Raw genomic sequence first — 25380 nt, 5'->3', positions numbered from 1 at the left:
TCCATCGCCTCCTGCATCATCACTTCCGGTAACCCCGCCGGCCGCTGGCTCCAGGAGGGAGAGAATGGGAGAGGGGCGGGGACGGGAGCGAGGCGGGTGACGTCACGACGTACACGAAGACGTCCGAAGCCGTCTCCAAGTAAGGGCAAGGAGGGGAGCGGCGGAGGGTGGGCTAGGAGGAGCTGGGCCAGGCCATTTTCTAACTGGAAATGGGGGAAGGGGCTAACGAAGGGGTGAAGGGGAAAGCAGGAAGAAGAGGTTGGCTGTTGTTGAGTGCGGCGGGGAGTGGTCTAGAGCTAGAAGTTTGGGGAGGTTTGAGACGACCTCTGACCTGGGCCTCATGCTCCCACAGCGGTCCGCCCGGTGGTTTGGCCCGGCCTGGCCTACCGGACCGGCTGGATGGAGCTCGGTGTGGCCAAGGCTCGGCAGAGCTCCTGGCACCGCCTTCTCCCAGCCCGCTCCTGTGGGTGGGGGAAGGCAGGACTGACGCAGAGTGAGTGTAAGGATGGGGACGCCGGCTCCAGTCGCGGGGGACTGGGGAAAGGGGTTGGCTCCCCTGGAGCAGAGATGAGGTGAGGGTGTGGGGTTGCTAGGAGACGCGCCTGTGTGACCCCAGCCTCGCGAGGGCGGCTCGGTGTCATCGCTGCTGGCCTCGGGAGACCTGCCTAAGGGAAGTGGCACGTGGGCGAGACCTGGCATGGGACCCTTCAGACTTTTAGAATGTAAATGGAAGGCGACAGGGGCAGTTCTGGGAGGCTGGAGTAGTTCCTGCCTTGTGAAGGGCCACCCAAACGAACCCGGATGTAGGAGTCAGACTTCAGGTGAAATGAAACCTAATTTCATTACAAATGAGCAAACGAGAAAAAGAAGGAAGCTTTGTCCTGAACTTATCCCTAGTAACTAAGTGAGCGCGAAGATAGCAGCTGCCCCGAAGGCTGGATGGAGTGGAGAGAAGGCCTTTTCGGGGTTTAAGAGGGAGAGAGAACGGGAGAAGATGTCTAGGCGGAGAAAACTGCCAAAGGGATAACGCTGGTAACAAAAGGCAGAAGAGATTGAAGCCTTTCTTGGAGTTGCAGAATAGCAAAGGGTTTGGCCTTTGTGTTACCACTTCCTGAAGCATAGTGATTGCCCAGAGCTTATTTACATTTTTTGAAATTGCTGCTGGATAGAGAAGACAATCAAACCTATTAAGAGGCTGTTGCTGATGCCATGGGAGAGGTGGCAGTGGTGTTGGATAAAGAAAATTGATTCAGAATTTATTTGGGAGCTTGCGCATGCCGGACTGACTGCTGGGTTGGATATGAAGTGTGTGGGAGAGGGTGGAACCAGAGATGTCTCCCTAGAGAAAACAGTTTGAAAAGGAATAGCTTAAGCTCTCTTGAACGTATTTCGAAAGTCATTTTACGGCCCGATTAAAGATATCCAGAAATGAGGTACACTCGTTGGAATAAAAGTCATATGAGTGGAGATAACAAATGTAGAGCTAGGAATAGGAAGTAGACAGGAGGGTTCACGACTTCCTTAGGTCTTCTTACATTGAAAGACCACCCAGAAGGGTGGAAGCCAATAGGAAACTCAGCAATAACACCTCAAACAATAGGATCAGCCCTCTCGATCAGTGAGTAATCCCATGAAGGCCTGACTCTATCTTCCTGCTCTCTCAGCTCTCAGTGCTTTTGGACTTGTATTCAAGTAATCCGTGTGCATTATCTGATTTCTTGCTAAACATTGGTTTACACGTTTGTCTTACCAAGACTGCTTCCTTTTTGTATCTTCGTGGCTCCTAACACAGAGACTTGCCCATGGGGCCCAAAAATTTTACTATATCTGGGTAGGAACACCTTATAAGACACTAGTCTCAGAATTCTTTTTTTTTTTTTTTTTTTTTTTTTTTTTGGACAGAGTTCTCTGTAACAGCCCTGGCTGTCCTAGAACTTAACTCTTTGGACCAGACAGGCCTCAAATTCAAAGAGATCCACCTGCCTCTGCCTTGAGAGTGCTGGGATTAAAGGTGTGGGCCACCACAGGTGGCTCTGCTCAACCTTGGAATCCTGTTTGTTTTTACATTCCAACCAAAGTTTCCCCTCTTCCTATTTCCTTCCCCCCACACACACACACCCAGTTTCCCCTTACACCCCATCCACTCCTCTTCTACTGTTTCTTTTCAGATATAGGCAGGCATCCCATGATATATCAAGTGAGACTAGGCCCCTCCTCTTCTATTAAGGATGGATAAGGCACTGCTATAGGAGGAATGGGTCCCAAACGCAGGTAACACAAGAGACATCCCCTACTCTTGCTATTAGGAAGTCTCTCGAGAAAACCAAGCTACACAACTGTCACATATGCAGAAGACCTAGGTCAGTCCCAGGCAGGCTCTCTGGTTGTTAGTTTCATCTCTTTGAGCCCCTATGAGCCCAGGTTTGTTGGGTCTGTGGGTTTTCTTGTGGTGCCTTTATCATCACTGAGTCCTAAAATCCTTCTCCCCCCTTTCTGCAGGATTCCCAGAGTTATGCCTAGTGTTTGGCTGTGGGTCTGCATCTGTTTCCATCAATTGCTGGGTGAAGCCTCTCTATATGAATATAGCAGAATATCCTTAGGGATCATTTTATTGACTCCCCCCCCCCCCCCCAATTGGTTCTATCTTAGATCTCTGGGATATCCCATCTCTGGGTCCTGGCCCTCTGGAAAGAGCTCCCTCTCGGCATGGATGCCAGTCATTAGTAGATCGTTCCCGGTTTCTGTGCACATTTTATAGGCAGGACAAATTGTGGGTCAAAGGGTTAGAGGCCGAGATGGTGTCCCAGCCCCTCTACTGGTTACAGGAGCTGGCTGGTTCACAGCTTTGGAAGTCTTACAAAGGGAGTTCTGTGCCTGCTGCTGCAGATGGCACTACCATTGTAATGAATCCCATTGGAAAGGGCATCAGCAGAATCAGAAGGCCTGGGTTTCTTTCTTGCATCTGCAACTAATAGGGTGGCCTTGGAAAAGGTCCTTCTCTTTGAGCTGATAGGGTTGGCCTAGATTAAAAGTTGCAGGCTGGCAAGACAGATAATGCCTGCAAGCATATTGTTCAATTCGAAGCATGATTTAAATTCTTTGTTTTTTTTTTTTAAATCTGCTTGCCGGTTTTTAAAACTTGAACATCAGAATCCAGATTGTTGGCTTCATTTGAAAAACTGGACAATCTAACACCACCAGTCTGAAGTTCCTAGAGAGCCCTCCACAGCTACAGCCAAAGCTTGCCCTTTGTGTGTGTCTTATGTCCCAAGTCGGCCAGAAGCACCTCTCCTTACTCCCACTCCCAATGTGACATTTGATTTGTAATTGACTTAACTGTGCTATCCATATGTAGCCACTAGTCACGCGTAACTAAATTTAAATAACAGTTCCTTCGACACATATTCCAGATGTCCAGTATTTAAGAACTCTGGGTGCCAATCATTCCACACAAATAAAGCCAGGCAGCCATTGTTCCTGCTCTCGGAACAGCTCAGGAACGAGCTCTTGGACCTCCTGAGTAAACTGGGAGCGTGGGGACTGTGGGAGAGAGTAGAACGGGGGGGGGGGGGGGGGGGGGGGAAGAGGGGGGGAGCGGAGAAAATTATATAGCTCAATAGAAACAATTAATTTAAAAAAAAAGAAGCTCTTGGGTCCTACAAATGAAGCTGCTCATTTGATAACTAGAGCGTCCTTGGAGAGTGCTCTGAAAACGTGGCCCCATGCACAGTACTGTTAGGTTTCTGACAGTTGGTGCAGAGTCAGGTGCGGATCTCCAGCTGTACCCGGTGCTGTCCCCCAAAGCCCTTTTAGTCTGTTTTGCTGCCAGACAAGGTTTCTCTGTGTGGCCTTGGCTGACCTACAGTTTGCTCTGTGAAGGCTGACCTTGAACTTCTGAGTGCTGGGATTAAAGGTGTGCAACACCACACCCTGCATCCACCAAAGCCTTTTTGCAGTTTTCTAATCAGTTTCTTAGAAGAATGTCACAAAGCAGGAATTTCAGTTAGTGCTCGGGCGCTCTGACTTCCCTCCTTGCTATGAAAGGTTGAAGATACTGGCTGGAGTATTATGAATGAGTCTCTAACATTGGCCTGTTCCCAGACCTCCCATATCTCTCTCACAGCTGACTTTGGGTAACTAAAAGACCTCTGGTTAACCCTTGTCTTTCTTCTTAAAATATGTTGGCACATGCCTATAATCCCAGCATTCTGGTGTAACATTTTAGTGAAGAATAATATACCCATTTATTTTGAAATGAGGAACTATAAATTGATTTCCACTTAGAATTTCTGCCTTGAATAGGAAATGGTTGATTACTATATCTCTTGCAATTTTGGGTTGTTCTTATGTGTGCATATAATCTTGGTGAGTGCTCCAGGGCTGTCATGATACACTGATGATTCCCAACATAAAAATAATTTCAATTTTTTAATGATATGAAAATGATACAAACTATACTTTGAATTTTAATCTGTTCCTGAGCTGGAAATAGTCCCAGTGTTGTTCAGCAGGCCCAGGCCGGTCCCAGTAAGGACCCAGCACTATCCGCAAGTCAAAGAACATCTGCCTTTAGGGTGCATGTTTGCCACCTATTGCTTTGTTTGGGGTAGCTCTTTTAGAAATTTTTCTGGTATGAGTATTTTAAATTTCCCCTTTGTTCTGCTGACTTCCCATGTTTTAGGATCTAACCTAAATTTCATTTTCTCTTTGATAAATGTATTATCTACCTCTTTCCCTGGACCCATCTCTTATACACCATATTCTTGTAATTTTTTGTATAAAAAAAATGCTGTTTCAGAGAATTGTTGTGGTATGAAGTACACCGAATGAACATATCCTGAGAATTGCACAACTATGTGGTATCACTTCCCTTTTCAGATTCTAATAACCAAAAGCTAAATCTAGGACAGGAAACAGTCCTCTGTGTGTGTGCGCATGTGCATGTGTGTAGGGGCTGGCAGCTGGGGGACCAGGGACCTGTGGGGCACAGTTTGGCTTGAAGATTGTTCAATTGTGACAGTAAAGTCATTCAGTGTATCAGTGTCTGACAGAAAAGCGGGGACTAGAAAAGCTATAGGAGAAAAGAGCACTGACAGTAAAGCGTTAGAGATAAAGGAAGAGACATGGGAAGGCAAGCTCAGTGTTGGCACCTGCATTGTATTTCCAGTAAGAAGCACACATTGTGGTCTGCAGATAAGCAGTGTCTACAGCAGGGTTATTTACTCATACCTAAGAACAATAGCCCTTTACTGCTCAGGGATTATTAATGATCAGAGGGAAATAGCTTTGGGAAAATCCATTATTACCACAAAGCAACAAATTCACCAACAGGTTACATACTTTTCCATTCTTTCTCTGCAGACAGAGCTTACCATAGATAAAAGGCCTCACTACTCGAATTTCCTCCTATTCAGGTAGCTTGTGTGGTTACTTCCTAGTGCTAAGTGTTTTAATGGAGTAGCTCATAAATAATCCTTACAATTCTGAAAAATGTTCTGTGGTTGCATATTATATTTTTAAGAGACCGAGGCACCAGGCACCAGTAAAGCTTGGTGGTACAAACCCATGATCTCATCTTGAGAAGCAAAAGTTCAGGGCTCTTCTTGGACTCAAGACCAGTTTGGGCAACTAGGTAAGACTGTACCTCAAAATGAAAAGAAAAAGGACACTGAGGGATATAATTCAGTATTGAAGTGTATGCCCTGTGTGTAAGGCTTTGCATATGCAATCCCTACCAAAGAAGAAATTCTTGTACACTCTTAAGAAACTGAGACCCACCGGGCAGTGGTGGCGCATGCCTTTAATCCCAGCACTGGGGAGGCAGAGGCAGGTGAATCACTGGTGAGTTCAAGGCCAGCCTGGTCTACAAGAGCTGGTTCCAGGACAGCTAGGACTGTTACATAGTAGGGAAACCCTGTCTCGAAAAACAAACAAAACAAACAAACAAACAAAAAACCTGTGACCCAGGCTGAACTCAGTGAAAGTGATTATTTGTGCATTGTCAAAACCTTTTCATGGCTGGAAATGGTGCTACACACCTTTGATCACAGCACTCGGGAAGCAGGCAAAGCTAGGGGAATCTCTGAGTTTGAGGCCAGCCAGAACATAGCTTGTTCCAGGACAGCCAAAGCTACATAACAGAGAGACCCTGTCTCAAAACAAACAAACAAAAAACAGCATTTCAGTTTCCCAAATGATAAGTGCTTTAAAGTATAGTTTTCTGGGTTGGTTCTAAAATTAGATGATTGGGTGCAATATACCTTGTAGCACAGTTAATAAAAACCCAGAGTCAGATTGTGGGGTTCAACCTAAAGGTCAGAAAATCAAAATAACCAGCCACTGACTCTTACCTCTACCACACTCCCAAATGGCGATCCTGCCTCCAGGGATCTCAGAACGTGACTGTGTGTGAGAGCTGTCTCCTCCCATCTTATATTCCTCTCTAGGACTGGGATTAAAGGTGTGCACTACTACCGTCCGATTTCTATACCAAACTGATGTGGCTACTGCGGTTAAAGGTGTGTGTCACCACTGTCTGATCTGTAAAGCTGATCAGTGCAGCTGTTTTACTCTCTGAACTTCAGGCAAGCTTTCTTTATTAAAATACAAATGAAATATGACTACAGTACCTTAGTCCCCAAAATGACTAGTTTTTTGAGGGGATAAAACAAACAAATTAACAAAAAACTTCTCCATTTCATTGATTCTAAGCTTCCCTGAAATAAGGCCTTTCAAGCTAGTGACAAACTATGGCTGGCCTTAAGGGTTGTAGCCAGGCAGGTACACACCTTTAATCCCAGCATTCAGGAGGCAGAGGTGGGCAGAGTTCAAACCCAACCTGATCTAAACAGTGAGTTCTAGAACAGCCAGGACAACACAGAGAAACCTTGTCTCAGAAAAAAAAGAGATGAGGGTTATATCATAGGTGTGAGCCTTAAAATACTCTCTTTAGAACTATAAGCCTCCCCCCAAACAGCACTGAATTGTTTTCAGTGCCCTGAAAACTTTTTGTTAAAATTAGTTTACTAGAATGTGGTAGGGCTGGAGTGTATGCAAGCCACAGCACCTATGTGGACACTGGAAGACACTGTGGAGTCAGTTCTCTCCTCTCACCTCGACGGGAGGTCCAGGGATCAGATTTGGGTTGTCAGGCTTGTACAGCAGTGTTCTTACTGCTGAGCCATCTTTCTGGCCCAAGCTCTGGGGCCTTAATTGGGACTGTTCTCCAGATGCTATCGTATATATCTCAGGATGAGAATGAATATTGCTGATGAATCATTCTTTGTCATGTCCCAGTTATGTATCAGGCCTGGAAGTGTAAGGAACGAGACTCTCTCTGGGCCTCTTGCCTTCACTGCCTTTCCCCATACAGTCACAAACAATGAGAGAAGAAAGGTCCATTCAGATAGAAAATTAGCTCAGTGTGCAAAGGCTCCTGCCACCAGCCCCAACAGCCTGAGTATCATCCCTAGGATATACATGGAGGAGAGAATTGGTTCCCACAAGTTGTGCCCTGACTTCCACGTGCACGTCAGTATGTATGTGCTACCACACATGCGTACATACACACAAAATAAATACAATAAAATCAGCTTTTAAAAACTAAAATTAGAGTGTGGTGGGTATCTGCGAGGGATGCGCCCAGGGACATTGCCATAGTCCCTGCATTAGAAAGAGGCAATGATAGGAGGCCAAGAAATAGGCAGAGAAGGCAGCAGGTGAGCAAGAAAGGGGATATTTTGGTTGTGTGATTTGGAGGCTTCACAAGGCACCTAGGGGTGCCATACCTAAAGAGGCAGAGCAGCAGAACTGGTTTTGTCTGGATAAATTTCACAGCCTTCCCTTTCCCCACCCCAAGTTATGGAGAGGGAAGTTTTGATTCTAACGTGCCGTGATGAGGGGGAAAAAAATAAATCCTAGAGTCGGGTCTTTCTTAAAAGAAATGGAATAGGCCAGGCGGTGGTGGCACACGCCTTTAATCCCAGCACTTGGGAGACAGAGGCAGGTGGATTTCTGTGATTTCGAGGCCAACCTGGTCTACAAGAGCTAGTTCAGTAGTTAGGGTTGTGACACACAGAAACCTTGTCTCCAAAAACAAAAGAAAAAGAAAAGAAGAAGAAATGGAATAGACTTTTTCCCTTTACCTCATAGGGCTTGAAAGTTAGGTTGATTGGCCCTTTCTCCTTTTCCTTTTTGTTCCTTCTGTTTGTGCTGCAGCAGTTTTTATTCAGGAGAAAGCAAAGCCTCAGAGAGTCCAGTAGCTGGAATTTTGACATTCTTGAGACCGGAGTCATACTTCTATAAACTTCATCTGCAGAAGGGAAATTGTCTTTTAGACTCCTAAATGGGAATGGAGAGATGATTCGGGTTAAAAGCATTGCTCTTGTAGGGGACCTGGGTTTGCTTCCAGTAGCCACACAACTCACAACCACCCTCAAATCTAGTCCAGGGGATCCCATTCCTCTTCTGACCTTGGGCTCCTGCACTCCCTCTGTGCACACTCACACACTCAGGTGCACACAAACACAGACTCTTTTTAAACTCTTGAATGTTCATGCTGCAGTGAGCTTCCCGAAGTGCTCCAGAGATGAAGGAAACAGCGAAGCTGATGAGACCTTGCACTAACAAACCTGTCTGTAAACTAGATAGGAACACACCCAGGGCCTAGACATGACTCAGAGGATGTTTCTGGAGCCTCCCCAGGTCCCTTGACTGTACTCAAATCCTTTACGGCCAATAGCAAAATGAGCACATGGTTTCAGGTGTTTTGTTTATTTCTTGATTGATCACTGCCCATTGTAAGTCCCCATTACTGACTCCAAAATTAAAACAGAAAAGCTTGTGGTCAGACGAGGAAATAATCACTCAGCTTTTGAGGCTCCTCATCTTGACCCTCCTGTCACTCTGCTGACATTCGGCAAATCTGACATTTCAACCTCTGTAAGAGAGATGGGCCCGGCAGTGGTGGTGCACACCTTTAATCCCAGTACACGGGAGGTGGGGACAGGAGGATCTCTGTGAATTTGAGGCCAGCCTGGTCTGCAGAACTAGTTCCAGGACAGCTAGGGCTGTTACAGAGAGAAACCCTGTCTTGAACAATGAAAAGAGAGCGAGGGACTCCTAAGTAGTTATGATACAGTTTGGCTCCAGCACATGTTTAACAATGTAAAGCAGACCTTGTTGCTCCCATTTGCTTCACATACATCAGTGTCTCCCTTTCTCTTTGACTGCAGACTTCTTCCCAGGCCTGCTCTCCCATCAGTGCTTAACTGTGTTGTCCTATGGCCTCCCAGACAAGCCCTCACTTGTATTCACATTTAACTTTGCCCTTGGCCTATCCCAGGGCCTTGCTCCTGCCACCCCTTCCCTACACCACCCTCCTTAACTTCCTGTTATTAGTCTCCTTCATGCCATTCCGAGCTCTGGCCAAATACATTGACTCCCCAGAGGTCTTCCATTTCTGTTCGTTTCATTCAAAACACATTACTGTATGAAATTATTTAGTTTTCTTGTATATCCTCTGCCTCTATCATAAGAAGATAAGATATCCCCAGACCTACATGGTCATGACATGGTAGGCATATCCAATAAATGCTGAGTGGATCAATAGATGGGATCCTTGGCAGAGGAGACGTAAGGCCTGCAGGATTGGAACAGTGCGGTGAGTCTTCATTTTCCTCTTCTGTGATGCCAGCTTCCCTTGGACTCAGAGGGATCATCACAGAAAACTGAAGAGCAGAACATTTCAACCAGGGGCACAGTCTACTTTTAAGGGAATTGGTGCATAAAAGGCTTTTAAAGAAGTAACGGGCAACTGGATATTTTATAAAACATACTAAGGTCCAAAATACTCACTTCCATGGCTCTTTGTATGGGAAGATTATAGAATTATATGGCTTATTTTAATGGAATTATTTAGCTTCCTTTGTTGTATTGACTAAGCCCTTTAAAACATGCAACAGATATCCAACAATTTATCAAGATCAAGCAGCTTATTTAGTTACTCACAACTTGGGATCTTACTCCAGATTGTAGGGTTTGAATACTGGCCTTCCCTATTTCTAGCTGTATGACTTTGGACACACTTTCCTTTGTAGACTGAGAAGTAACACCTGCCTCCAGAATTGCTATGATGTTCACAGAGTTATATGTAAAGTACCTTGTAGAGGGTGAAGCCATGGTGAATGCAAAACAAATGTAGCTATTGTTACTATAATGAACAGTACAAAGTTCCTGCTCTCCAGGAGTTAGCAGAAAAATCTAGGAAGAAAAAGACACAAAATACTGCAGAAGAGCAATCAGTGGTAACTTCTGCTAGGCCCTAGGGAGAGAGTGCTCTGGGAACATTTGGTAGTGAAGGAGCGATAACTAGCGGAAAAGGGGCATTTGAGTGGACGGGTGAGCCAAGACAGGCTTAACTATGTACCTCTGACTGACCTGGTACTCACACTGTAGCACAGACTGGCCTGAGACTTAGGACAGTCCTCCTGCGTCAGCTTCTGAATGTCAGGATTACAGGTATGCATACAGTGCTCTGGTTGGAATTTTTCTGAATACATTTATTCATAGCCTACCTACATCACACACACAAAAAATCTTTTTCATGGGTGTGTTGGATCATTCCAGTAAATATTAATGACAACTAATAAATTTATTATGTATCTAAAATCACCTCTACAATCAAATTTTTGAGATATGTACATTACGGCCTTCTCTCAACTGAGCACCAGAGGCCAAAACACACTGGCAGCAAAATGTGTGAGACTTGCACTCAATATGCGCTCAGTAGAACACGCACTCAATAATACATTTCATCGTCGTGCTCTGCGTGTGCAGGCAGTATGACTTTTACAAAAGAAGCCACCTTCCGAGTCACAACTACTCCATCACACTTACATTTTTTCCTCTTCCAGCCTGGGATTTGGAAGTTAAAGAGATGAAAAGGAGCAAATGATTTCAAGTAGTGTCAAGAATAAATGCCATAGAACTTAAAGAAATTCCTTAAGAATAATAGCCTTCCTGTCCATTTAAAGTTCTGACTTCTAAACCTTAAGTCCTTAAGGGGAATCCCCACAGACCTCACTACTGTACCCGATCAACCCTTAACCAACCAGAAAGTAAGGATAAAGGCTGCCGTATTGTATTAATCCTGAGAAGGTTGTTGGTCCCAAGCCATTAAGTCCTTGGGTAAGGAAGCCGTCAGGAAGTGGCAACCTGTATCAATGCATTGCTTTCTAAGACCAAAGAGAAAAAAAATCCCAAAGAAAAGCACTTTAATTTTTTTTAAACGTGACTGACTCAGTTTGAGAAGTTAAAGCTTGCTGTAGCATATTTCATGCTTTCAGGAAACATTTGTTGAAGTCCTAGTATGTAAGCTTCCTAGGTGCAGAGAATTCAGCAGTAAATAAGATAGTTGTAATAACTGTCCCCATACAGATTAGAGTCCACTGGAGGAAAATAGACATTACAAAGCAGAACTTGAGTGATGAGGCCTATAAAGATCAACTGTCAGGTTCAGTTCATCCCTAGCCCAGTGTGTGTGCTCAGGAGAGACCAGGGAGCATGCAGGGTTTTCTGAGACATTCGTGTTTCCATGAGGAGCTAAAGAATGAACAGAAATTGGTCAAGAAAAAAAAAAAAAAAAACAGGTCAGGCGTTGTGACACCTGTTTAATCTCAGCACATAAGAAGCAGAGGTGGGTAGAACTCTGAGTCACATGGCAGCCTGGTTTACCTAGGGTGTTTTTCTTGGTATTTTCTCACTAAAGCTGTATAGTGAGACCTTGTCTTTAATTAAAAAAGAAAAGTTAGTGAAGAGGAAGCAACATGAGTATGCCCCAAAGTCAAGAGCATCATAGTTGTCCCTGCAAAGAACTGATAGAAACCCAGTAACAAAATGATGAAAGATGCATTATTCTCTTTTTTTGATTTTCCTTCCAAGACTTAGAAGTGATAGACTAGACCTGTTCACATATTCGGTAGTAAAGACAGCTTTTGACTTTTCTCTCTGGCAGTCTTTGTGACTTGGGTTTTCTGGGTCACCTGATGTTAGAGAATTGTCACCTATCTTTCCGGATTAGTCTTTGCAAAACACACTAATTAAAGTATTTTCAAAATAGTCTTATTAAGTGTCAGTTGTTAGCACTCCTTACCCTGAGTAACCTAATTGCAGGTCTTGTGTGTCATGTTATGGCTTATGATCAGAGTTCTTAGAGTAGTAAAAGAAAACCAATTACAGTCAGGCTTTGAGAAATTTGCTAGGGTTTTAATACGCTTGACCTTCGATTTCCTCTGCCAGCGTCTGAAAGTCAGGGAAGTTTCATCTGTTAATGACAGGGAAGTAAAGTAATCGTTAGTTTGTGCTGCTGCCCCTCACAGGAACTGACTCACGTATTTTCAGATGAAACCATGGAGTTTTCGGGAGAGCCAGAAGCTCAGAAACCTGCTTCCTTACCAGGAAAAATGTCATCATCTCATCTGGGTTTTTATTACCCCACGATGTTCTCACTGGTTTTTATGAATTCCTTTTAAGCCTTTTTTCTGTGAAGCATCACTGATGGTGTTGTGTGTAACTTTGGTTCTTTAAACTTTTGGATCGGGAGAAGTGGTGTTTTCAAGCTTTTCATCAACTGGTTAAACCTTGGTTCACTCCTTGTTGCTCAAGAAAAGTCACCAGGGTCGAGTACAAAAGGAGGGGCAGTCATCTTCAAAGAAGAAATCTCTGTAAGGTGAATTCCTTGAAGGTGCTTGGAATGTCTAGATATACGTACCCAATCCTTCCATCATCTGCGGGGATTCTTAAGAGCCAAGGACCATCCTATTGCATTTCAGCCCCGGGTAGGGAGGAAATGGATTATGTGCCTAAGTGGCAGCCTTCAGCCTCCTCCCCAATCCTGATAAGCCTGTTTGAAAAAAAAATCTCTGGACTCATGGATGTGTCCAAGTACCTGGCTCTGCTGCTTACTCCCAGATCTGTCTTTCCAGCTAGTCCTCCCTTGTGTGTAAGACAACATAGTAGTCATCATTCTAAATCAGACTAAGAATTCCAAGGACTCTTTTTGGTTTTTGTTGTTGTTGTTGTTGTTTTTGGTATTTCTCACTCAATTTTTGCAGATAGAAATATAAAGAAATAGGCTAAAGTTTTGCACAAGTTATAAAAATGCCCATCAAGCCAGGTGGTAATGGCACATGCTGTTAATCCCAGCCCTTGGGAGGCAGAGGCAGGTGAATCTTGGAGTTTGAGGCCAGCTTGGTCTACAGATAGAGTTCAGAGAAACCCTGTCTCAAAAAAAGCCCAACAACAAAACTGCCCATTAACAGAACAGACAAGTGCATTGGGATTTTTTTGTAGAGTGGAGTGACTTGCAGCAATGATGTTCAGTGTGGCAATGTGGATGAATCTTGCAAGTTTAATGGGAAACAAAAACAAAAAACCCACAATTTGAAGAACCTATTATATGAAGTTCTAAACTTGTAAAAAAAAATCTCATGTATAATAAATATAAAGGATTCATAACAATGGCAAGCAGCAGTCAGAATAGTGGTGCTTTCACCAAGAGAGGAAAAGAGGGCGCTGTACATGACATGGTAATACATGCTTTAATCTTAGCACCCTGGGCAGAAGGAGGCAACTTTCTGTGATCAAGGCCAGCCTGGTCTACATAGAGAGTTCCAGGCCAGCCAATGCTAAATAGTGAGATCCTGTCTCAAAAAAAAAAAAAAAAAAAAAAAAAAAGGAAGAAGGAAGGAGAGAGAATTGATTTAGCAGGGGTCCAAGGTGGAGGGGGGCAAGTATTTCCATAATTTGTTCTTCAAGGCTTATTGTATGTAGCTATGACATTATTCTGTCCTTTGTGTCTAAAATACTTCATAAAAATAAAAGTAGCAAGAAGTTACAGAAGGTGTATACTTAGGTCAGTTCTCATTTGGCCACACCACTGGAACTAAAACTGGTGTTCATAGAAAAGGTCAGAGTGGTCAGAAGATCTTCAGCCATAAGAAAAAACTTCAGTTATATAGTTCTTATTGGTCAAGAAGGTAGTTTTGACAAATGTTTTCTAAACTAAGAGAAATTACTGATAAACAGCCTCTGGGTAAAGCTGAGACTTGAGACTGCCCCTATTTGACTTATTTGGTAACCAAGACTTAAAAAATGATAACTGTCATTTTAGGATTTCATATTAGGAAAGCATGAAATGCCACTTTTTCTCTGTAGCTTTGTAGCCTGTCCTGAAACTAGCTCTTGTAGACCAGGCTGGCCTTGAACTCACAGAGATCTACCTGCCTCTGCCTTCCAAGTGCTGGGATTAAAGTGTGCCATCACCACCCAGCAAAATGCCACTATTTTTAAAGATGTATCCCAAGCTAGCTGGAACTCATGGTCTTCCTCAGCCTCCTGAGTGCTGAGATTACAGCACGGGCCCACGCTTCCAGGCCTGGTCCTGCTACCTGCTCAGGAAAGCTGACAGCTCAATGCCCTCCTTTCTAGGTAGCTGCTGCTCAGAGATGAGTAACAAATACTCTCTTTAACTGATGGTGGAGAAGGGAGGTTCCGGGGTTAAAATCCAGTCTAGTTTACACGAGACTCCATCTGTACAAACAAGCAAGTTCTAGGCCAGCCAGGCCACATAGTGAGACCCTGTCTCAACAAAACACACTAAAATCTGCCTTCTAGGCACATAAATTTACCAGAACAGAAGCTAAAATCATTATTTCTGAGGTATTCTGGTCAGTCTGGTTTTAAAAAAATAATAAATGTAAATTTGGTCTTGCTGTGTTTGTAAAAGTGGGCTCATAGCAAAACAACAAATTAGGCAACTTTCAACTGCGGGGACAGATCTATAATCTTGGAATGCAGACGGCTGAGGCAGGATGGTTTTAAGCCAGTCTGGTTACATGTGACATTCCAGGCCAAACAGGGCTAGCTTGTGAGACTCTGTTTCAAAAATCAAAAAGATGGGAGGAGAGAGCAAAAGCGATTGATGTTTCTACTATATCATTTTGGTAATGCTACTCATAGACCTGTAAAGAAGAAACAATTATATAGAGACGAATTAAAAAAATCTTCATTCAAAAACTACATCTGCATGACTGCCCACTATCAAACTGCATTTGTATGTAGATTTTCCTCCTCTTCTGGTGAGTCTGAAGATGACAACAGCAACACGACAAGAAGTCCTTGGCCTCTACCGAAGCATTTTCAGGCTTGCACGGAAATGGCAGGCAGCATCAGGGCAGATGGAAGACACCATCAAAGAAAAACAGTATATATTAAATGAAGCCAGAACACTGTTCCAGAAAAACAAAAATGTAAGTAGGCCCCATCTGGAGAGGGCAAAGAGTAGAGACCCTTCTTGTGCTATGTGTTCATTTCTTTCCTGCCTTAACTGAAGAAGACACATCCAACTCTCAGAGCTGGACAGGGTCCATTCTATAGCTTGGGTGGGCTTGCCAGTGCAGCCAGCTACTAGAAAGTCAAGCTCAGCCCGTGTTTCTTTCTTTGGGATCAACCAGGTCTCAGTCCAGCCAGTAAATGGCTTAGCATCCTCTGAAAACCCAGTGAGCCAGGTGACAGAAGTCATGCCAGTGAAAGCTGTTCCTCACATACCGATGGCCAGCCACGCCCAGGGGTGGTTTGCAGTCAAATGCTTTTTTCTCAATTTATAAACCAATCAAAGCCTTCTGATTATAAACCCATTTATAATATGGAAAAAGACATGGACTCCTTCCATAACTTAGCTATGAACTCTTTGGCCAACAGAGTGGTACCACAGAAAATAGGGTTTCTACTATCTACTTAACACAACCAAATACCCAGACACGAGCCAGCCGCTTACGATTCATCCTGACAAACCGTCCAGCACTGGCTGCTATCCCCTTGAGAAAACTACCTGGCACTAAGGATGGAAGGTAACCGTCAGTACCTGGCTCCTCTTTGCCCACTTCTGCTTGATGCCTTCCAAACAATCTAGTCTTGTGGCCTTTCTCTCGTGTATCCTGTCTTTCTGGTTGTGTTTTCTCCACACCACCTTCCGCCACTTGCCTGCCAACGAAAAGGCAGCCTCTGTGCTGAAGCCACTTTTGAATGCCCAGACTTGACTATCTTTTCTTTCTTTTTTTCCTTTTCTTTCTTTCTTCTTTCTTTTTTTTCTTTTGTGTGTGTATTTTGTTTCTCTTTTGTGTTTTTTTTTTTTTTGAAACAGGTCTGATTAGCACTGGATGTCCTGGAACTCATTATGTAGCTGGGGCTGTCCTTAAACGCAGAGAGATTCCCCTCTGCCTTCTAGTGCTGGGATTAAAAGCTTGCACCACCAGGCCTGGCCCAGGCTTCGTTTCTGATCACCCACCTGAAGGAGCTCACCTTGGCCTAGTGATCCATTTACAAGCCCTGCCTCCTACCTACCTCCCCTTACCTTTCTCTTCCACCTGCTGCCACTGTGAAACCCTTTGTTCTTAGTCCTCATTCAAGTATCCCACTAAGTGCCAAACACTAGATTAGACATTTGGGATATATAGAAATATTAATCAAAATGAGGTTCCTCAGAGAGATTTCGGTTAGATGAAGAGTGGAATTAAAATGAAGACAAACGCCACCAAAGAAGCCCTCATACTATAAAGCACCTTTTCTTCTCGGAAGACCTGAAGCTTCCATGCTTTATTGTTTTGTTTTTAGTGTTTTAATATATTTTTTATTAAATCATATATAGACTCTCTATGTAGTCACAACTGCCCTGCAACTCAAAGAGATCCAATTAGCCTCTTCTCCCAGTGCTATGATTAAAGGTGTGTGCACCACCACACCCGGCCTTTAAAATTTCCATATGTGTACACAATGTATGTTGACAATATCCACCCCTAGCTTTTCCCAGATTCACCCTACCCACCCCAACTTCATGGCTTTTCTTTTTTGTGCTGCCCACGTACTCACGGGTGTAGAGCTGACCTATTCGGGTCACACCCTTAAAGAGAATTGACTCACATTCTGGTAGAAACCTGCCAATAGCTCCTCAGCTAGGGGCAGGGCCTTGTGAGCACCCCTCCCATCTATGCTGGAATGTTGACTGGCTTGATCTGGTTTAGGTCTTACACAGGCAAGGACAGCTGCAGTGAGTTCATGAGTGCCACAGGCCTGGCATATCCAGAAGTCACTGTTTTTAAACTCAAAATTCTTTTGTCTCTGCCTCTGAGTGTTGAAATTTCAAGCATGTGCCACCTGCCTAGCTTCCACCAGGCCTTTTTCTTGGCGTCATGTATCAGAGTTGTTATGCTCAGATAGTGTCTTTGATAGCTGAAGGCAGAGAGGACTCCATGTGTCTACCCTGGTGCTGAGGATACTGTGGCATGTACCCAGTAAACCTGTGCAGGCACAGCTGTCTGAAGACTACTCAAGACTAGGTTTTCATTTATTTCAAAATCATCCTTGAGCTTCAACCTGGATTGGCCAAGGAGGGGACAGAGGGTGGTGTGTGCATGTCACAACATCATGCAGTAGCCCGTGAACGGCTGAACTTGAAGAACTCTAGCCCAAGCTCATTTGGATGATAGCTGGAGTTCTAGAAGCCCAGCTGCGTTAGCCACAGCTTTGTCAGAGGGCTTTTCTCTCCATCCCCCCCACGCCCAGTTCCTCCTGTAGACATAAACAGTTTATTATAACCCTGCTTGCGCTCAAAGTTTAATAATCTAAAGGTATCTTATTAACTGCTATGAATCCCAGCAGACCAATGGCAACACAGATATCCATCCCAGTGTGGGCATAGCTGCTGAGACTACAGAGGTCAGGGAGTTGAGCCTCTGCCCTAAGGGACTCAGCTAAGTTCTCTGTGCTGCTGTTCCTGGAACTCCAAGAAGCACCCGGAGACAAGAACTCCCTTGGAATTTCCAGGCCACATGGGCGCAGACTTCACACTGGGTGTCATCTGAGGATGATGCAATTCTGGCACTGCCTTGAAGCAATCTCACAAACAGAAGATCTGTGTACTGGCTTTTTTATATCCCCTGAATGAAAGTTTCTCCCCTTCCCTGATTTGGCTTTCTGGGGATTTGTTTTTTGTGTCCATCCCCCCCCACACACACACAAATAAACATCTTGCTCTTTTACTTGAAAGTACATTATCACAATTTGACTGATTTGGGATTACAAAACTCCCTTTTCCCCCGTTAAATCATTCTCTGGAGTCTTACCCTTGCTGAAAAGCCAGGTTCCTTCAGAGCAGTGGTCAACCTTCCCAATGCTGTGACCCTTTTTCTCATGTTGTGCTGACCCCAACCATAAAATTATTTTGTTGCTACTTTATAATTTTGCTACTATTATTTATTATAAATATCTGATATGTGACACCCTCAAGAGGGTCGCAACCAGAGACTGAGAACCACTACTTTAGAAAGTCAGTGTTGGCAAGGTGTAACTCTCTTGTTCGGTGTTGGTGTGGGTGTGAATTTGCAGGTTGTTAGTGGGGTCATAAATTGGTGTCACCTATAGACGGTAACTTGGAAATATTGTGAGAATGAAACATGCATGAACCTATATAGCCTCTTTGTCTTAGCATCCTCGCTGTGAGAATTCATCTTAGATACATTGGTATGTGAGCAAAAAACTGCATAAAGATCTGTAGCGCAATTGTTTATGGTAGCAAAAGGCTGGAAGTAGCTGGGATGCCCGTCACTAGCAAAGTGGTTCTGATAGTCTTCAGGAAGAGTGACTCGATGTCTAAATACCCAAAGAGCTCCAAACTATGTTAATGAAGAAGCAAAACTTAGAGATTAAGATATTTGTATGAGAGAAACCTAGGGCCAGTGAGACAGCTCATTGGGTAAAGGAATTGAGCACAGAGGCCTAACAAGTGAATTCCATCCCTAGAACCCACCTAAAGGCAGGAGAAAACCAACTCCAGAAGCACCATAGTATGTGTTCTATGGCACATGCACACCCCCACCATACACACAAAATAATAACATGAGAAATAATTTTAAAAGACTAATTCTCTGTATTTGGGTTTATATATTCATAGACTAACTTTGGAGGGGCACATAAGGAGGTTAACTGGAAGATAAGAGTAGGAGAGAATTTTATTTACCAATATTGAGTTTCCTGGGTAGTGAACTAAAAAGTTTAAGAAAATCTGTACTATATTTTATATACTATTATCAAGATACTAAATGCCTCATTTACTTTTCCCTTACATAGCTCACGGACCCGGACCTGATTAAGCAGTGTATAGATGAGTGCACAGCCAGGATTGAGATTGGACTGCATTACCAGATTCCTTATCCAAGGCCAGTAAGTATGGTTGCAGTGAACAGGTGCTGGATACTTAGCCTTGTCAACCCAGTTATTTCTAAGAATGGATATCATGAGGGCTAATACTTGATGAGGAGCTGGGACCCACTGTAGGAAGCATGTTGGAAGTCAGTTATCCTTGTATGCCTCCAACCCATCACAATAAATCACTATGCCAGTGAACATCTGGTCTCTTCTTGTGCAGCTTCCCACTAGCTGGAAGGGAAAACCAGTGCATGTTTATAAAACTTTACTTTGGGCCTTTACTCATTTTTATGAAATGCTTTTATTTTTCTTATTATAAAAGTTAATATTTTAAAATATTAAAAAAGTAAACAATGCTGGGCGGTGGTGGCGCATGCCTTTAATCCAAGCACTTGGGAGGCAGAGGCAGGTGGATCTCTGTGAGTTCAAGGCCAGCCTGGTCTACAGAGTGAGTTTCTGGATGGTCTCCTAGCTACTGAGACACCCTGTCTCGAAAAACAAAACAAAAGAAAAGTTAACAAAATATTTAAAGGTTACATAACATTGTCAAAAATTCTCACCTCATGGAAGAGATCACTATAAATTTTAAATGACCAGTTTTCAACTCTTTGGCTTAGAAAAGCAGCGATTTGATATTTAATCAGTGCAAGCCAATTATCTGATAATGTATTATTAGTTTTTTGTTTTGTTTTTGTTTTGAGACAGGGTTTCTCTGTGTAACAGCCCTAACTGTCCTGGAACTAGCTCTGTAGACCAGGCTGGCCTCGAACTCACAAAGAACTGCCTGACTCTGCCTCCCAAGTGCTGGGATTAAAGGCATATACTACCACTACCTGGCATATATTTGACACACACATGTGCACACACATTCCTTTATACATGGAATTCTAGGTATTCTGTTTTTATTACCTACTTATTTCCTACATTCTGAGCATCTTTGTGTACAACTCTACCCCAATCCTAAATGTTTGCATTGTGTGATATTATAAGAATGTGCTAGCCAGGCAGTGGTGGTGGCACATGCCTTTAATCCCAGCGCTTGAAAGGCAGAGGCAGGTGAATCTCTGTGAGTTCGAGGCCAGCCTGGTCTATAAAAGGACCAGGACAGAAACCCTGTCTTAAAAAAACCAAAAAAAAAAAAAAGCCATCATTGTACAAGTCAGGGTTCCTCAGAGAAATAGAACTAATAGGAAGGAGGTGAGAAGATACATATGGATGGATGGGTGAGTGGATGGGTGGGTAGATGGGTGGATGAAAGAATAGGGTGAGAGGGTGAGTGGGCAGATGGTGAATAGGGATAGACAGACAGGCTTTATAAGTCTGGATATATAAAGAATGTTTCTTGTAAGGAATTGGCTCATACAGTTATGAAGGCTTAAGATCCAGGAGAATATCAGTGGCACAAGTCAGTCTGAGCCTGAAAGCCAAAGAACCAAAAGGGCTGATGGTAGAAGTCTGTGGAGGAGGCAGGGGAAGATGGAGTGTCTCAGCGCTCAAAGAAGGTGAGCAAGAAGCAAAAGAAGTGAATTTATCCTTTGCCCTTTTTGTTTTCAAACCCTACTAGAATGGAGGATGCCCCTCCACATTGGAGAGGGCAGTGGGTTGAATCCAAGAATTCATATACTGATCTTATCTGGAAATACCCTCACACATATACCCAAAAATGATTGTTAATGGGGGTCAATCAGATTTACTCATAAAATTAGCTGTCACAGCCATAATGTAAGCAACTTTCTACCTCCATGGGCATTTGAGTTGGCACCAATGCCCATCATGCACTGGACAGTTTAGTGGACAAGCAGCTTTTTTCGTCTTTCTTTTTTTGATGCCCATTTTTGCTGAATGGATTTGTAGTTCTTTTCCTATGTCCAGGCACAATGGCATAGATGAGAATAAATTCTAAATTAGATTCTGGCTTCAGATCCAGCTCCATCACTTAATGTGTAACCTCGAACAAGTCAGTGTTTAATTTCTCTAAGCCTCCATTTTTTTCCAACTATAAAAATTGTAATTCCTAATCAGGAATTACAGGTGGTGCATGCCTTTCATCCTAGCATTCGAGAGGGAGAGGCAGGCAGATCTCTGGGAGTTCAAGGCCAGCCTGGTCTACAGAGCAAGTTCCAGGACAGCCAAGGCTAACCCCTGTCTCAAAAAAAAATTATAATTCCTTAAAAAGTTATCATAAGGATAGATTAATGGATGCAGAAATATAAACATTGAGTCTGTGGTAGATTTAGCACTTAGAAATAGTAAATCATCGATGAATATAAGCTGCACTAATAATTATGATTCTTCATGTCATCATTCTCACTCAGATTCATCTGCCTCCAATGGGTCTCACCCCGCTACGAGGCCGGAGACTACAAACCCAGGAGAAACTGAGAAAACTTTCCAAACCAGTGTATCTGCAGTCTCATGATGAAGTTTCCTAATGGAAAGGACAGTTGGCTTTTGAGAAAGGTGAGAGGACTCGGTTTTGAATGTAAATCAGGCAGCTTGCCCTTCTTGATTAGAAGCAAAACCAACACTTCCTTAAGACCTCCGGAGTTGGTCCTCACCTATGGTATGTGGCTGTAAGCATCCCTAGGATTTTTGGTGGCCTTGCTGATGCCTAAGCTGATGATGGCATTGGCTCTAGAAGACATGGACCTTACATCTTCACTGAAGTCATCCTTGGGAGCAAGTCTAAGGCTTGTGGAGGAAGGCTGAAGGCAGTTGCTGGGACCGCCATTCAACACACATCAACTGATCAAAAGGGGTTAACTGGTTGCTGTGAATTCACATGGCTACCAAACTCTGTTGCTCCCAAAAGACTTAGTAGAGGTTTGTCTACAAGTTATTCATTTGCTTAAAAGTGGTTTTTGTATAGGCATTTTGTGGTCTCCTGACTCTCGTAATTTCCATATATACCCCATTAGAAAGGGCAGCTTTGGATTGATCATACTTTGTTTTGTTTGGGTTTTTTTTTTGTTTTGTGGTGGGCGGGTGTTTGAGACAGAGTTTTTCTATGTAACACTTGCTGCGCTAGAATTCCCTATGTAGACCAGACTGGCATTGAACTTGTGTTGTTCCTCCTGCTTCAGCTTCTCAAGTGCTGGAATTACATGATCATATAGTCTTTTTAATGGAAATATGGTATGGCACCCTTCTCCCTGTTGATAATTGGAACTCCATGCCTTAGTTCTGTTTACCTATCTTAAGTGTGATTACTTAAAATGCACTTAGGATCTAAAAGCTTCTTTGACATTTATCCTGCATTTCTTTTATTCTACTTTAACCTAATTTAAAAGCGCAAGGTCTAGCTGACTTCCAAGTTATATGCAGACAGAAATGGGACAGAGAGCATGTGTGGAGTCAGGTGGGAGTTCACAGCAAGCTGTTTGCACACCAGCAGAGAGTGGACCTCACTAATAAAGATAAGTCTCTACTTATTTGGGCCTCTTTGTGTTCTTTTCTGTAATGGGTTTGTGATCCTTAGAAACAGCACAAGGGCTGTGTCTCGTGTGAGGAGAAGCATCCTTCTTATGTTCAAGGAAAGTACTTCAGGGATTGGCAATAGCAGGGAGAACAAATTGTATACTGTGTCAGTCAGTGAAGTAATAAATAGTACGTGCGTATTCAATACAAATACAGTGATAGGCCTTGGCGAGGAAAGAAATGTCAGTGTGTTAGCGGGCGTATTGGCTATTCTGAGGACATACCCCAGACTAGCTTGAACTGGAAGAAAGCAATCTGCCATCTCTTTGGTTCCTCTTCTTCCAGAAAATCTCAGTGTAAAAGCATTGCTCTGATGGAGAATGACTTAATGTTGAAGTATCTCCCATGAAGATGGGGTATGTAAACTCCAGCAATTCAACTTCATGTGGTAATCATTCAGTGGGACATCAGAAGAAAGCTGGGTGTGCTGAACCAAGTGAGACCCAACTTGCCCATCTCCATCATGTGCCCTTTCTAAGTGACTCAAGGAGACAAAGTGATTTTGACTATGTGCAATTTTGCCTTATTCTACTGACCATTAGGAATTACCCTTCCCACCAACCTTTTTTTCAGTGGAACACTGCTTAATTGCTATGCCAACCTTTGAGAATCTTTAACATGACAGGAAGCTTTAATGTGAATTTTTTTATATCTAGCTTCTTTTGCAAAGATGTATATACAATTATATAAAACATCAGTTTGCTCTAATCTACATGGGAAGTAAAAAAAGATAAGATTTCCTGAGTAAAGTGGGAACATGGGGATCATGGGAAAGGGTAGAAGGGGAGGGGGAAGGAAAAGAGGGGAGCAGAGAAAAATGTAGAACTCAATAAAAACAAAAACAAAACAAAAGACTCAGACTCATCTGATGCACCTTGAAAACAATCAATTTGCTGTCAAACTATATAACATGTTTGCATTGATGGATGGATGGATGGAATATGAGGTAGGTTCACTTTGTAGCCCAGACTGCCCTTGATTGAACTCAAGGTCCTCACGCCTGTCCTAAATGCTAGGATTATAGGTGTGCACTACCATGCCCAGATTATATGTCTTATATGTCTTACTCTCAATATCATTTCCCCCGCTTTCTCTCCAAGTTCATTAAATTCTTGCATTCTGTCTCCAAAAGCCAGAAACTACCTCCCTATGTCCCCGCCCTCAATGAAATTCTTTCCTGTCACTAACAGAACTGAATGTAACTGCTCAATAGCTAAAAAATTCTAAGGTCCAGGACTAGCCTGGCGATCAGGTCTGAGATCCATTCTTGGTGTCAGTTTGACCACATCTGGAACGAACTAAACCCAAGCATCTGGGTACCTGTGAGGGAGTTTTCTTTTTCTTTTATTTGGTTTTTTTTTGAGACAGGGTTTCTCTATGTCACCCTGGTTGTCCTAGAACTCACTCTGTAGAGCAGGCCAGCCTGGAACTCAGATCTGCCTGGCTCTATGTCCCAAGTGCTAGGATTAAAGGCATGGGCCACCATACCCAGCTGAGGGATTTTCTTAATTAAATAATTTGAAGTGGAAAGATATTCCTTTTGAGGTGGGAAGATCCACCTTTAATCTGGGCCACACCTTCTTGTAGCAGCCCATGTAGAAGGACATGGAAGAAGAAAGCTTTTACTCTTTGTCTGCTTGCCCTCACTCTTTTTTGCTGGCTTTAGAGCCTATGTCGTTGGGATTCCAGCATATACTGAAGACCATCTGAGACAACCATCCAGCCTCATGGACTGAACAGCTACTGGATTCTCAGACTTTCCATTCATAGACAGTCATTGTTGGGCTAGCTGACCCACAGCCTGTAAACCGCTCTAATAAATACACACAGATATGTGTATATGAGTGTATATACATATGTATATATCTATCTATATACATCTATATATATCTTTATATACATATGTATAGATCTGGATTTATTGTATATACAGAGAGAGATTAATTCATTCTATCAGTATTGTTCCTCTAGAGATCCCTAGCTAATATACCAGGTTTGCCTGATGTCATCTGCTAGCTATTTCTAAGCAGAGCTTACTGCTTCTCAGTGAGTTGAATTCTGACCACCTTTGCCCAAGACTCTAGTCTCTAATTCACCATGATTTCTGAAGGACATTTTCCCTTTCCCAGGAGGAAACATCATTACCACATTGACCCCAACTGAAAGTGACCTCAAATTTAAGGCAATCTTTGTTTTCAAAGCAGAGGAAATATTTTACATTTCAAAAATAATCATCCATCATGCAAAAACATTCTGTCCCTTGACCCCTGAGGAATGAGACAGCCCTTGCCTCTCTTAGCTTTTTGGTGCTGAATAAAGTTGGAGTTGGAGATCTATAATTAAAATTCATTTGTTCTCTTAGCAGTCCCTCGTGCCAGCTCTTCTGCAGCCTGCAATATGGCTGAGCTACCCTCCCAAGAGTTATGGGTTTGGGTCCTAACCATCTTACTGTCTCACATGACCGACTGTATTATTTGGAATGATACAGTCCTAGCTATCAGTTCATTCTGATTTATCTACATATTGGCAAGGATTATACTTCTTTCCTTAAAAATCCCTTTAGTGACCTACTTTGAGTAGGAGTGTACTTTCTCACTTTACGATACACATACTCTTTCTGGGCACTTGGCTAGCTTGCTCATC

General features: G+C 43.2%; 2 protein-coding genes across 6 annotated transcripts in view; one reads left to right on the top strand and one right to left on the bottom strand.

Moving 5' to 3' along the window:
- The window catches only part of Dcun1d3 (defective in cullin neddylation 1 domain containing 3), a 39895-nt gene extending 39545 nt beyond the window's left edge, over positions 1-350 (bottom strand). Inside the window, exon 1 of the mRNA XM_048460165.3 lies at positions 332-350. The gene's annotated coding sequence lies outside the window, so the exon portion shown is untranslated. The remainder of the gene's footprint in view (positions 1-331) is intronic.
- Lyrm1 (LYR motif containing 1) lies at positions 10-22691 on the top strand. 5 transcript variants are annotated; one of them, XM_048460168.3, is made up of 4 exons: positions 10-139; positions 15121-15308; positions 19183-19275; positions 21576-22691. In XM_048460168.3, exons 2-4 carry the CDS (start codon positions 15150-15152, stop codon positions 21690-21692), a joined length of 369 nt encoding a protein of 122 aa, XP_048316125.1. In that variant the 5' UTR covers positions 10-139; positions 15121-15149; the 3' UTR covers positions 21693-22691. The 5 variants fall into 5 exon arrangements, with proteins under 5 accessions (XP_048316125.1, XP_048316123.1, XP_048316124.1 ...); XM_048460166.3 differs by lacking the exon at positions 10-139 and adding an exon at positions 352-499; XM_048460167.3 differs by lacking the exon at positions 10-139 and adding an exon at positions 365-493.
- Positions 22692-25380: the final 2689 nt, after the last annotated feature.

Source organism: Myodes glareolus, chromosome 7 (assembly GCF_982192425.1).
Source record: "Myodes glareolus chromosome 7, mMyoGla1.1, whole genome shotgun sequence".
In the NCBI taxonomy this organism is placed as follows: domain Eukaryota; kingdom Metazoa; phylum Chordata; class Mammalia; order Rodentia; family Cricetidae; genus Myodes; species Myodes glareolus.
Note: the sequence above shows the minus strand (reverse complement) of the source record. Positions and strands in the feature narration are given on the sequence as shown.

Excerpts from the sequence above, each read along its gene's own strand:
- Lyrm1 (XM_048460166.3), top strand. The coding sequence starts at position 400 with ATGGAGCTCGGTGTGGCCAAGGCTCGGCAGAGCTCCTGGCACCGCCTT. Across the intron at positions 500-15,120 it reads AGGACTGACGCAGAGTGAGT|ATTTTCCTCCTCTTCTGGTG; the intron begins GTAAGGATGGGG and ends ATTTGTATGTAG. Across the intron at positions 19,276-21,575 it reads AGATTCCTTATCCAAGGCCA|ATTCATCTGCCTCCAATGGG; the intron begins GTAAGTATGGTT and ends ATTCTCACTCAG.